Source organism: Eschrichtius robustus, chromosome 18 (assembly GCF_028021215.1).
Source record: "Eschrichtius robustus isolate mEscRob2 chromosome 18, mEscRob2.pri, whole genome shotgun sequence".
Classification (NCBI taxonomy): Eukaryota; Metazoa; Chordata; class Mammalia; order Artiodactyla; family Eschrichtiidae; genus Eschrichtius; species Eschrichtius robustus.
The window spans coordinates 70787213-70801981 of record NC_090841.1 but is presented as its reverse complement, the minus strand read 5'-3'; the positions used below and the strand labels follow the sequence as shown (position 1 = coordinate 70801981).

The window sequence follows — 14769 nt, the reverse complement described above, 5'->3', positions numbered from 1 at the left end:
TCTTCAGCCCTTCATTTCTCTATCTCTAGAGTAAATAACCATCCTGGTTTGCCTGGAACAGAGGGGCTTCCAGGAATGTGGGACCTTCAGCGCTAAAACCAGGACAGTCCTGGGCAAGTTGAGACAGTTGGTCCCCCTACCTCCCCGGACTACTTAAATTTACTTTCTGCCTCATAACCAAAAACATGATTTTTGTTTACAGCATCCCATTTAGCTTCTCACCATGCATTTGGGCAACTCAAGTCTATTTCTAATGATGTCAACAAACATTTAAAAATACCTAACACTTCACACTGAGCTTTTAATACCAATTCAAGTGACAAAGTACACATATTCTTATTCTGAGTTCTTTTCAAAATGATCATTCTAAAATTTCACAGTTCTTTTTAACCCCTGACTCCTCTTTAGCATTCTTCCTATAAGGATTTCTTCCCTTTCTCTCTCACTGCTTTCATTCTTCTCTGCCCTACAATTTCTCCCCTCTGCACCCTTCTTCTCCCATTTCCATCCTCCATTTGGATGGCATTAAAAGGTCAAATTAAACCCAAAGTAAGCTGAAGACAGGAAATAATAAAGATAAGAACAGAAATCAATGAAATAGAAAACAGAAAAAATAGGAAAAATCTATAAAACCAAAAGATAGTTCAAGAAGATCAATAAACTGATAAAACTCTAGCCAGACTGACCAATTAAAAAGGAGAGACAAAAGAATTACAAATACCAAGGAAAGAGAGCAAGTCACTACTGACAATATGAACATTAAAAGGATGATAGGGCTGGAGGTGGGAGTGAGGGTTAACTGCAAATGGGCTCGAGATAATTTGGGGGATGGCAGAAATTTGGGGGTGATCTAAAACTGGATCGTGGTGACGGGTTGCACAACTCTACAAATTTACTAATGATTATTTAATTAACACTTACAAAAGATGAATTTTATGGTGTGTAAATTATACCTCTATAAAGCTCTAAGAAAAAGGATAAGGGACAATCATAACTCTATGCCCATGAATTTGACCACTTAGATGAAATGGACAAACTCTTTGAAAGACACAAACTACCAATGCTCACTCAAGAAGAATTAGATAACCTGAGTAGCCTTTTATGTATGAAAGAAATTGAATTTGTAGTTTAAAATTTTTTCCACAATGAAAACTCCAGGCAAAAACATTTATGGAAAAAACATTACCAACCTGATCAAAGGCAATTTAGAATATCAGTAGCCATTATGAGGAACATTTGGAATCTTCAAACTTAATTTCCTTAAAACCAAATTGGACTACAATAGTTCCAAGTTTTCCAGAACTGAGTGGAATGCTTATTTCGATTGGTATTTTGCGGCTTTCCAATGATATCAGGAATCTAAAATTGCCTCTCTGTAAAATAAGGTTTTAAGACGGAGGCAAAGGTTAAAGAAAGATAAAATGGCTGCTGAAGTCTCAGGCTCTTCTTCCTGGGCTTCTTTGTCTCAGACTCCACCTCCGATGCCATCACCTCCGATGCCATCTTCCTCCTTCTCTTCTACACCACCTATGCCTCCTCTATACCCTCAATCCTCCCATACTAATTCTCTTGCCAAACTTCCCCTTTTCTCTGAAACTCTCCCCACTCCCTTTTCCTCTGAACTTGTCAGAATTTATCCTTTTAAAATTAAGTCTTCTGAGTGTCCAGAGGCTAAATCCTTAATTTCTTATTCTCCCTGGACTAAAGGTGAACTGCGAGCCATAGTCAAAGATTCTCCTAAAGTAACCGAAGATCCTCACAGGTTTGCTGAAGAATTTAATATAGTCATTCAAATTTATCAACCTGTTTTTTCCTGACCTATATTGGCTGGTTCATATGCTTGTTGATGAAGGCCAGGCTCAGCTTTGGATGAAAACCACTAACTGGAAAAGTCCTGAAAGGTCTCTAGAATTACAACTGGGAGACCAGCCCACTAACTTCTTATACAATCAGGCTCAGGCAATCACGAGATGACTTCATCAAGCAATCCCTAGGGCTCTTCCAAAGCCTGTTCATTGGAACAAAATTCAGGCTTGCACACAAAAATCTGAGAACCTGTTCATGATTATTACAATCAACTTCAGATTGTTTTCAAAGAAAATTCTGGTCTTCTTTCAGATGTTGATTCCACCCAGGTAGCTTTTAACTCCATGTTTATTAATGGGCTGAACTGCGACCTTCCCTTGAAGTAAAAAGGACCAGGTTGGAATGGGAAACTGTGTCCATTCCAGATTTAGTTAATCTGGCAAAACAGATCTTTCCTACTCTAGATGAGTCACCTCCAAGGAAGACCACCAAAATTCTTAATCTTCAGCTCTAGCAAATGAAAGCTCCCAGAGAAAATGAAAACCCTCCTGTTTTCTGCTGTTATTGTAAAAAGCTAAGACACTGAAAAAGAGACTTACAAATTTAAGTGCTTTAGGCAACTCTGGCCCTCTAACCAACCTTTCTGGAAGAGATTTTGAGGGGTCTCTTTGAATTTTGATGGGAGGTGCACTGTGAATTTTGCCAACATCAGTTGGAGATTTTGCCCATAAGGGAAGTGGTAGCTGATTCAATGGGGACAAACAATCAGTGTTTCCAGAAACTGCTCTAGTACCGTCAGAGATGGAACAAATAAAAGATGTCAAAGGGTCATTTAATTCACCTGGTAGGTCACTTTGATGACTATTGTCAAACTGCAGTTTGCCCAAACCCAGTTTCGATGTTTAGGGCATCTGATATCAGAACAAGGGCTAAACCTAGATCCAGATAGACTTTATGGTATCTTAAGTTTCCCCAAACCCAAAACTAAGCGCCAACTGCGAGGTTTACTCAGGCTAGTTAGTTACTGCCAAAATTGGGATTCCAAATTTCTCTCTTATGGCCAAACCTCTATATGTTTTACTCAACAATAATAACCCTGACCCATTTTTATGGAATGAACTGAATGACATAGACTTCAAGGCCTTAAAGGAGAGTATGATGAACCCACCTGCCCTTGGGCACACCCATTATAGATTCCCCTTTTCTTTTTTTGTATATGAAAGGAAGGGAACACCCTTGGCGTACTCACCCAAAAACATGGGGACCACCATTGACACACAAGGTATAATAGCCAGCAACTGGGCCCTGTGGCACAGGGATACTCCCCTTGCCTTAGAGCCATTACAGTCACTGCCCTCTTGCTTAAGACCACCAAGAAAATTGTTGTGGGATCCCCTTTAACCATTTTTGTACCTCATGCAGTAGAAGCTCTCCTGAATTCCCACCATACTCAACACTTCTCAGCCAGACATCTCACCTCCCCTGAAGCCCTCTCATTACCTGCCCCTCACATAACTCTTTTACACTGTAATAACCTTAACTCAACTACTCTTCTCCCCTCCGCCACGGAAAGAGTTCCTCACCACTGCTTAACTCTGACGGACCACCTCCTGACTCCTCGCAATGATCTACAGGAAATTTCATTGGGTAACACTGACTTCTCACAGTTCACTGATGGTTCTTTTTCTTAAAGGTGATGAAGGCAAATATTGTGCTGGGTATGCTATTACTACTCCTTTTGATGTTGTTGAGGTAGCATCTTTACGGCTACTTTGGCCCAAGAGGCTGACTTATATTCCCTTACACGTGCTTGTGATTTAGCCAAGGATAAAACTGTCAATATTTAAACTGATAGTAGATATGATTTTTGGAGTAACTTGTGATTTTGGAATGTTGTGGAAGCAACATGGCTTCCTTATTTCCATTGGAAGTAAAAATTTAAATGGCCCCTATGTTCAAGAATTATTAAAAAAAAAAAAAAAAAAAAAGAATGATTGAATACAGTACTCTTACCAGCTGCTTTAGCTATTATTAAGGTTCTGGGACATTCTAAGCTTGATTCTCTGGAAGCTAGGGTAAATCACTTTGCTGATAATTCTGCAAGGAATGCTGCCTTTAAAAGGACCACCAGCATCCAAACTTCTGTCATGATCCAAAGGGATATTTCACCAAATGATAATTTAGAAAAACTGGCTAGAGAAGCTCAACAATTGGTCTCAGAAAAGAAAAAACAAAATTGGAAATTCAATAATTGTTGTTTTGATAAAAAGAGAAAGCTCGGGTTTGGACCAAACAACAACCCAGTCCTACCAGACACAGTAAAATTCCCACTCTTCACCACCATACATTCATAAAACCACTGGTCTACTGACAAAATGACAGCCTTCATGAATCAATATTGGTGGGGAAACATTAAGAAGGCCACAAAAAGTGCCTACCTCACTTGTCCCATTGTCCAAAGTACAATCCAGGGAAGCTGTTCATGTTGCTCCCAGACATTTTAAACTGTTTAATGAACCATCTGAGGTCTGAATTTTATACAATTTATTCCATCTAGTGGAATATGTCATGACCTATGTTTTAGTCATGACCTATATGTTTACACACTGGACTGAAGCTTTCCCTTGCAGACAGGGAACTCCTCTCAAACTTCACAGTGATTGAGGAATCCATTTTTACTGGCCAGGCACTTACAAAGTATGTGCTGCTTGTCTGGTTTTATAACACTTTCACTGTACTTCCGACCCTCAATCCTCTAGTTTAGTTAAACAGACTAACAGCATTATTAAGACTCAATTGGCAAAATTTGTAGAGACCCTCCAAATACTTTGGCCAAAAGCATTGCCATTGGTCCTTCTAAAACTCAGATCCATCCCTTTTGGAACTCATAAACTCTCACCCTTTGAAATAGTCACAGGCTGCCCAATACACTTGGCTCCTGCTTCTTTTGACGCACAACTGATAAAAGGAGAGACACTCCAATATTGCAAAGGCTAACTGGTACTATTAAAAGTAACCATGTTTTGGTAGAGCAATCTTTTCACAGTGTGCCCTCAGGAAATGAAGACCTTAAGCATCACACATTGCAACCTGAAGATTTCATCTATTGGAAAAGACACCTCCAGAAGAACTTTCTTCAATCTCACAGGAAAGACCCCTATCAAATACTGTTAACCAACCCTTGTGCCACCAAACCCCAAGAAACAGACTCCTGTATTCATGTGACACACCTAAAGAAAGCACCAAATTCTGACTGGAACCGAATGTCACCTGGTGACCTGAAAGTAAAGATTTCCCAGAACTGAAGCAGATGCTAACTGATCAGACAGCTTTCCCAAGAAATCTGTACCAGGCCTTTTGAAAGTTTGTTGCCAAACCTTTGATGACGTAACACTTCAGATGATCTCCAATGTCTACGACCTTGTTAACACAGAGACTTCAGATAAAAAGTGCCTGAGAGTTCCCCCTCCGGCCCCTCCTTGTTACTGGAATGTGACCTTAATAGGTTCCCAATCTGTGCACTTTCCCTACAACATGAAACACTGTATGTAGGGAAGGTCCTTCCAGACACTGCAGCACAAAAAGCTGCTGAAACGAGAAAACCTGACTTGATCAGCAATGCTTTCTGAGAAAAAGCTTGATCAAAAGGTGGAAATATGAAAAATTAATTAAACAGAAACCTTAATTACATAGAGTTGGGAAACTAGAAGGGGGTACTCTCATCACCTGGCACCACTGCAGAGCCCAAGAGGAAGAAGAAGACTGCTCTTCTTTCCTGCCAAGGACTCAATAAATGAAAAGCCATGGACTCTGCTTACTACGGCCCTCCCAACTTCCTTTCCTTCTCTGTAAAAGGATTCTCCTTCCCTTGTCATGCAGGAAGTTGAACATGTATTGCCATGGTTGCTGACCCTGAGTTGCAATTCTCTGCTGATCCCAAATAAACCCATTTCTGCTAGAGAACTATCTGGCAGTCTATTTGCTTCAGGTCAACAACCCTTTCCCCAGTTTGGTGGTAGCCTTGAAAACCAACAGCTAAAACTACAGTGAAAACCAGCAGCCTGGCAGCCACTGGAGGGAGCAGGGCAGGACTGGAGCTCTTTCAAAGCTACACTCCCAGAGGACTGCCACTACTTGACCTGTCTGGTGGTTCCCTGGAAGACCCCACTGACCTGACTCAGAGTTGAACAGTGGTAACAGCATTTTCCCCAAAGTCATTTTTCAAAAACCATCAGAAGCAATTATTTAAGATCACAGCTACCTGAGATAGTAGATAACAGTTGGGGTAAACAACAGGTTAAAAAACAGCTTAAACAGAAAAGCTGGAGAATGAGATATCCATAGAGTTTGAAAAGCTCTGACATATTCCTGGGAATCTAAAAGTCTATGCATAGGTGTAGGGCAGTTGATGGCAGATCCACCTTATAAGAAATACTAATGGAAGCTCTTCAGGCTGAAAGTAATCCCAAACAATAATTCAAATTCATACACATACACAAAGAGCAATGGTAAAGGTAACTGTGTAATTATAAAACACTGTTTAATTGCATACTTCTGTTCCTTTCTTCTCTTGTCTAATTTTAAAAGCAACTATATAAAAAAAATTATATAATTGTATTGTTAGGCCTATAACATTTAGAAACGTAATATATTTGCCAGTAACAATACAAAGGAGGTGGGTAGGAGCAAAGATGTACTGGGTTAAAGAAATGGCACCAGATGGTAACTCAAATCCACAGGAACATTTGAAAAGAACCAGGAACAGTAAATAAGAAGATTACTATAACAAATACTATAAAGTAAGTGTGTGTTTGTGTGTGTACGTACTTGCATCTCCTTCTCCTAGTTTCTTTAAAAGACATAAAATTATATAAATGATAACTACAAGCCAAAGCAATCTTGAGAAAGAAAAACAGAGCTGGAGGAGACTCCCTGACTTTAGACTATACTACAAAGCTACAGTAATCAAGACAGTATGGTACTGGCACAAAAACAGAAATATAGATCAATGGAACAGGATAGAAAGCCCAGAGATAAACCCATGCACATACAGTCACCTATCTTTGATAAAGGAGGCAAGAGTATACAATGGAGAAAAGCTTCTCCAATAAGTGGTGCTGGGAAAACTGGACAGCTACATGTAAAAGAATGAAATTAGAACACTCCCTAACACCATACACAAAAATAAACTCAAAATGGATTAAAGACCTAAATGTAAGACACTATAAAACTCTTAGAGGAAAACATAGGCAGAACACTCTGTGACATAAATCACAGCAAGATCCTTTTTGACCCACCTCCTAGAGAAAGGGAAATAAAAACAAAGATAAACAAATGGGACCTAATGAAACTTAAAAGCTTTTGTACAGCAAAGGAAACCATAAAAAAGACAAAAAGACAACCCTCAGAATGCGAGACAATATTTGCAAATGAAGCAACTGACAAAGGATTAATCTCCAAAATTTACAAGCAGCTCATGCAGCTCAATATCAAAAAAAAACAAACAACCCAATCCAAAAATGGGCAGAAGACCTAAATAGACATTTCTCCAAAGAAGATATACAGATTGCCAACAAACCCATGAAAGAATGCTCAACATCACTATTCATTAGAGAAATGCAAATCAAAACTACAATGAGGTATCACCTCACACCAGTCAGAATGGCCATCATCAAAAAATCTACTAACAGTAAATGCTGGAGAGGGTGTGGAGAAAAGGGAACCCTCTTGCACTGTTGGTGGGAACGTAAACTGATACAGCCACTATGGAGAACAGTATGGAGGTTCCTTAAAAAACTAAAAATAGAACTACCATACGACCCAGCAATCCCACTACTGGGCATATACCCTGAGAAAACCATAATTCAAAAAGAGTCATGTACCACAGTGTTCATTGCAGCACTATTTACAATAGCCAGGACATGGAAGCTACCTAAGTGTCCACTGACAGATGAATGGATAAAGAAGATGTGGCACATACATACAATGGAATGTTACTCAGCCATAAAAAGAAATGAAATTGAGTTATTTGTAGTGAGGTGGATGGACCTAGAGTCTGTCATACAGAGTGAAGTAAGTCAGAAAGAGAAAAACAAATACCATATGCTAACACATATATATGGAATCTAAAAAAAAAAAAAAAAAAAAGGTTCTGAAGAACCTAGGGACAGGACAGGAAAAAAGACGCAGACGTAGAGAATGGACTTGAGAACACGGGGAGGGGGAAGGGTAAGCTGGGATGAAGTGAGAGAGTAGCACTGACATATATACACTACCAAATGTAAAACAGACAGCTAGTGGGAAGCAGCCGCATAGCACAGGGAGACCAGCTCGGTGCTTTGTGACCACCTAGAGGGGTGAGATAGGGAGGGTGGGAGGGAGACGCAAGACAGAGGGGATATGGGGATATATATATACATGTAGCTGATTCACTTTAGCTGTTTCTGTTATACAGCAGAAACTAACATAAAAATGTAAAGCAATTATACTCCAATAAAAATGTTAAAAAAATGATAACTACAACAAAGTATCACTGGATTTGTAACATATAAATATAATATGTATAACAATAATGTCATAAAAAAGAAGAAAAGGGAATAGAACTATATAGATATAACATTTCTCCATCTTCTGGAATTTAGTATAAATCAAAAGTAGATTCTGATAAGTTAAGATGTATATGGTAACATATTATACATACAATGAAATATCCAGCCATAGGAAGGAATGGAGTTCTAATACATGCTACACCATGGAAGACTCTTGAAAACACTGTGCTAAGTGAAATAAGCCAGAAACAAAAGGACAAATATTGCATGATTCCACTTCTATGAAATACCTAAAATAGGCAAATTCAGAGACACAAAAAGTAGATTAGAGAATACCAGGTGCTAGGAAGGAGGAGTTATTGCTTAATGGGTACAGAGTTTGTTTGGAGTGACGAAAAAATCAGGGGGATAGTGAATATGATAATGCCACTAAACTGTACACTTAAAATGGTTAAGATGGCAAAGTTTATGTTATACATATTTTACCACAATTTTTTTTAAAAGATGCATATGGTAAGCCTTAGAGCAACCACTAAAAAAAAAAAATAGTGGAAAAAATCATTAAAGAAATAAAAAGTATTACATAAGAAAATATTCACTTAATGCAAAAGAAAGCAGTAGAAAAGGAACAGAGACATGAGACATATAGAAACCAATACCAAATAAACACATTACAAGAAAGGAAAAGTACAGACCAATGTCACTCATGAATACAGATGTAAAACCCTCAAAATATTTTGCAAATCAAATCCAACAATGTATAAAAAGAATTATATGCCATGACTAAGTGGGATTTATGCCAGGTATACAAGGCTGGTCCAATATTCAGAAATCAATTAATGTATATGCCACATCAACAGGCTAAAGAAGAAAAATCATATGATCATATCAACTGATTACAGAAAAAGAACCTGACAAAATTCAACACTGATTCATGTTAAAAAAAAAAAAAAAAAAAAACCTCAGTAAATAGGGAATAAAAAAGTTCTACAAAACACCTACAACTAACATCAGACTTAACAGTGGAAACTGGATGCTTTCCCTAAGATTGGGAACAAGGCAAGAATGCTTCCTCTCATCACTCCTATTTAACATGCTACTAAAACCACTAGCTAGTGCAACTAGACAAGAAAAGGGAAAAGAGAATCTTACCGTATGATGAATATATGAAACAACTTCACTGAAGGGGAAGGAAGAAAAAGGTGCTAACCTAAGTAACTGTGGAAATGAGTGGAATAAGACTAAAGGGAAAGGAACTACACCTAAGCACTGCACTCTAGTTGATAAACCTTTTTTCCCACGGAGTATGGTCTAACAAGTCAGATACTGCTACACGTGTATGCTGAAACTGAATAACTGAGTAACTGGATGGCGCATGGTGGGAGCCAGGTTTCTCACTGGGGGAGTGAAAATTTACAAACAAGCAAGGTGAAGAGGCTAGAATGATTCTATGGCTACATCAGAAATATTTCTAGATGTGTATTTATGCATGGGTTACTATTCACACATATTTCTTTGAGGATTTAAAAGACATCCCTAGCAATAGCACACCTACCTGTCGGCAGTTATGTTCCCCCAACTTGAGGACAGGGTATTTATATAAACTGAGAAGTGGCAACAGAGAGCTGCAAGGCTGGAGACAGGATAGGCGGGGAAGCATCAGGGATAGCAAGAGAGGCAAATGTTGGAGGGTCGGGAAGAGGTTTCAGCACCTGCCTATCAGCAATGTTGCTGATACTCTAAAAACAGAAGAAAAAAGCCAACAGAAGCCAGTCCACTGGCCTGAAGCTGAAGTGCAACGCAACTGGGATAGAAATTAAGGCATGTCTAGGCAGACTTTTCTAAGTTGACCTTGGGCACATTTACTTTTCCCATCCCCACGTGTGCTGAAGGCGCCAGGACCCACAGGACTTAATTTGGGGTGTAGGCTCTGGGAAGGGCCCTGCATGAAAGCCTGCTGCCATGGCCTTGGCGGCGTGTGCAGGCGTGCTGAGAATGAGCCAGTGTGCTAAGGGAGATGATGAGCATTATGAGCTGGGCCCCAAGAGCCTTAGAAGTAGGTGACTGGGTGTGGACACCTGACCCATGTTGAACAGGCCACAGAAGCTGGCCCCTTCACAGGCCAGGAAAGGACTTTCTGCAAGGGTCTGGGCACACCCCTTCAGGGGCTCCTCTGGCTCCAGGGGTGAGCTCCGGTGTCCAGGGACATTACCAGGCCCAGATGTAGGAAATGGGAAGGTGGGATGCATAAAACCAGGCGGGTCCTGGTATGGGACACCAGTGAGTCAGGAAGCACTGAGCAAGCAGATGTAAAAAAGTTCCAGACCAGGAGCCACTGACTTGGTTTCTGAACCCAACTCTGCCATTCTCCGCTTTGAGAGTCACTTAGCCTCTCCTAGCCTCAGTTTCCTCATCTTTATGAACGACTCACCCAGCTTCTTCACATGGTGATCAGCGAACAGAATGCGATACCGTATGTGCATGTAGTTGGCAAACAAGCAAGTCTCAACCAGCGGTTCTCAAAGTGTGATCTGAGGACACCTGGGGGTGGGGGCGGGGTGCCCTGAGACCCTTTGAGAGGGTCTGCGAGCTTTTCCCTTTTCCAAATAGATTGTGCATGAGCCTGGAATTTCCTGGTAAACTTCCTCCAAGACAGCTGATATGAGACTCCAATGGTCCTTAATTTAACTGAAGAGATTTTCAAACATATAAAACCATGCCACTTTTTTAAAAATAGTTATTTTCATTATAGATGCCATTTGCGTTAAATTTGAATGGATTTGTTACTTTTAAATGAATATTTAAAATTTTTGTTTTAATTCCTCATACCGTTAAAATCAACAGATACAAGCAAAAGCTCTTCGGGATCCTCAATAACTTCTCAGCCTGTAAAGGGGTCCTGAGACCAGACAGTTTGGGAACCGCTGTGCCCAACAACAGCGGAGGCGAGCCGCCTCTCGGCAGCCTCTCAGCATCCTCTGAGAGGCTGACTCCAGGCCCCCTTTTATAAAACACGCATACGTTCACGGTTTCCACGTGTGGGGGCGCTAGTTTTGTTTTCTGGGTCTCAGAGATCCAACGCTTGTACCCATTTTCCCGGCCCAAGCAAGGGCCCTCCCACAGGGAGGCACGGACAGTGTGGGGCGACCCTCGCGGGGCGTCGGCGACCTTGCCAGAGGTCGAGCCCGCGCGCGCGGGAGGCGCACGGTGCTCCCGGCCGGCGGGGGTTCCCGCCAGTGGGCGAGAAGGCCGCGCCTGCGCGGCGCTGAGCCGGGTACCGACCCACGGCGAGCCTGGCCGGGTGGCGGGGGACTGGGGACGTGCACTCACAGCCTCAGCAGCGCCGCTGCCGCCGCTCCGCGCGCCGCCCTCCTCAGCAGACGCACCACCATCTTGTCTGCGCGGGGGCGGCCCCGCCCCCGCCATGTCCGTCTCCGCTTCGTCCCGCCCCCGTCGCCACGCCCCCACGCCGCCGCGTCCCGCGCACGTCCTGCCCAGAGCCCGTGTTTCCACGCCCCGCCCCGTCCCCGCAAGCCACGCCCCCCTGCTCTTGCGCACCTGCCCCCTCCGGCTGTCAGAGCTTCCAGGCTGTAACGCGAGGCAGAGCAGAGTCCGAATGGGTGGATTTTTGGGTGACTGAATCCAACCCTTCCCGTGCTTCTGGGTTTTTAGGGCGGGTTTTGAGAGACCTTGCATTTTCCCAGCCAGACGTGGCCAGATTTTCTAGGGATTTCTTTGTTGTTTTTGTTTAAATACTATACCTAACAAAGATTGTGAGTCTCACCGTGTGCGTGCCTCGGTTAACAGTCAATCCATTATGGGACATGTATGACTGTAATAGGGTCAGAATAGATGCTGCTGGCAGCTTTCTGGGCCAGAGAAATGCTTGTTGAAGACACGGGGCAGCGAACACAACGCTTCACTCCAACTCCTTCCTGCCAGTCTGTCAAAACTCGGGCTTCACAGTCAGGAGAATGCTAAGATATTAAAACAGCTTACCAGCTGTGTGACTTTGGACAAATGACTTAAGCTCTCCCTGCTGCAGTTTCCTCCTATAAGATGGGAATATAAATAGTACTCACCTCATAGGGTTATTATAAGGATATGTTGCGTTAATATACCGAGAGCTTAAAACCTCTTCTGGCCCAGAGCACGTGCTCAGTAATGTTAATTACTTCTCATTATTATTATCATCACACCAATTCCTTTCTTAAAAATCTTTGGTGACTTCCAATGAGAAGTGTTAAAATGAAAAACAAATGAAGAACAACCTTGAAAATTCCCTGAGCAGACAAAAGCTGTTTCATCATACAAGCAAAGCCTAATTTAGCTTATTTTGCAAGACAACTTGACCTAGGTCATTTCTTGCTTATGCCTCTGGAAATCACAAGCAAAAACTTGAACTATTTCCCAAGGTAACCACTGACCAATTCCCTATATTGAAGAAAACTCTAGTATTGTAACCAATCACTGTGAAGAATAAACAGTCACTACTCTCTCACTAAATAAGCTGCTTTGTAACAATATATCCCCGAGCCTCATTCCATGTTTTGGTTTGAGTGCTCCCAGTTTGCAAAATGTCTTTTTGATGTGGGCACAATAAACTTCTACCAATTACTACTTTGGGGATTCATTGGTTTTACTTCCGTTATTTATGAAATTTTGACAGAAGCATTTAGAATAAAACCCCAGTTCTTCGCCATGACCCTGAAGTCCTTACTCGATCTGGCCCCTGCCTGTCCCTTCAACCTTATCTCAGCCCCACCCATCTTCTTTCTGTGGGTTTTTTTTGTTTTTCTTTTTTGTTTTTTTAGTGCGATAAGCCCCCTCCCACTTCAGGGCCTTTGCACATGCTGTTTCCTATCCCCAGAACGCTTATGGCTATACTGTCGCATCCTCCTGGACATTTACCCTACCTGCCACCTGCTCAAAGAGCCTGAGCTGACAACCCAAACTAGAGCATCCCCCTGGTCTATTTCACTGGCACAGCAACCTGATCATTTCCGTCACAGCCCTCATCACAATGTTATTTATCAATTTGTGAATTTACTTTCTTATTGTTGCCTTTCCCCTGGTGGTTCTCAAGGTGGGAGGGAACTACTGCCCATAATCAGGTGGGCTTTCAGAGTGCATTATTGTCATTTAGGGTGCAGGGCTAGGGATGTTCGGGCAATCCCACTCATAGAAAGGCTGCTAGTGCTCTGGTCTAGAAACACCATCTACAGGAATAGAATGTGAGCTCTTTGAGAGCAGGGACCCGGTATATCTTGTCATTGCTGTGTGCCCACAGCACCTGGCTCAATGACTTGTAACCTGTAGGTATTTAATAAATATAAGATGAAAATGTTCCTCTAGCCTCATTATAATTCTGAGAACTGCCATATGAGTTGTTATCCTTACTAAAAATGCCCTGGTCCTTACGGCTTTTTAGGTAAAATACAACCTCCAATGACTTATTTGCTAAATGATTCAATTTCTTTCAGATTCTGCTTGAAGAAATTGTAGCTGTGCCCATTCTCACCAGGACTGCTGTGGTTTTGTTTTTTTTTTTTAAAGGTTTATTTTTATTTATTTTTTAAAATTTTTTGGGCTTCCCCGGTGGCACAGTGGTTAAGAATCCGCCTTCCAGGACATGGAAGCAACCTAAGTGTCCATCGACAGATGAATGGATAAAGAAGATGTGGCATATATATACAATGGAATATTACTCAGCCATAAAAAGAAACGAAATTGAGTTATTTGTAGTGAGGTGGATGGACCTAGAGTCTGTCATACAGAGTGAAGTAAGTCAGAAAGAGAAAAACAAATACCGTATGCTAACACATATATATGGAATCTAAAAAAAAAAAAAAAAATGGTTCTGAAGAACCTAGGGGCAGGACAGGAATAAAGATGCAGACATAGAAAATGGACTTGAGGACACGGGGAGGGGGAAGGGTAAGCTGGGACGAAGTGAGAGAGTGGCATGGACTTATATATACTACCACATGTAAAATAGATAGCTAGTGGGAAGCAGCCGCATGGCACAGGGAGATCAGCTCGGTGCTTTGTGACCACCTAGAGGGGTGGGATAGGGAGGGTGGGAGGGAGACGCAAGAGGGAGGAGCTATGGGGATATATGTATATGTATAACTGATTCACTTTGTTATAAAGCAGAAACTAACACACCATTGTAAAGCAATTATACTCCAATAAGGGTGTTAAAAAAAAAAAAAGAATCCGCCTGCCAATGGAGAGGACACAGGTTTGAGCCCTGGTCCGGGACGATCCCACATGCCGTAGAGCAACTAAGCCCATGCGCCACAACTACTGAGCCCGCGTGCCACAACTAATGAAGCCTGCGCGCCTAGAGCCCGTGCTCCACAACAAGAGAAGCCACCGCCATGAGAAGTCCCTGCACCACAACAAAGAGTAG

The 14769-nt window shown here is 41.8% G+C and overlaps 1 protein-coding gene across 4 annotated transcripts in view; it reads right to left on the bottom strand.

Annotated features, from left to right (window-relative positions):
• CLYBL (citramalyl-CoA lyase) overlaps positions 1-11765 on the bottom strand; it is a 242064-nt gene extending 230299 nt beyond the window's left edge. For all 4 annotated transcript variants that reach the window (XM_068526795.1, XM_068526794.1, XM_068526793.1 and 1 more), the window contains exon 1: positions 11685-11765. In XM_068526795.1, coding sequence (XP_068382896.1) covers positions 11685-11746 — 62 coding nt within the window. In that variant the 5' untranslated portion in view covers positions 11747-11765. The remainder of the gene's footprint in view (positions 1-11684) is intronic.
• Between the last annotated feature and the right edge of the window lie 3004 nt (positions 11766-14769).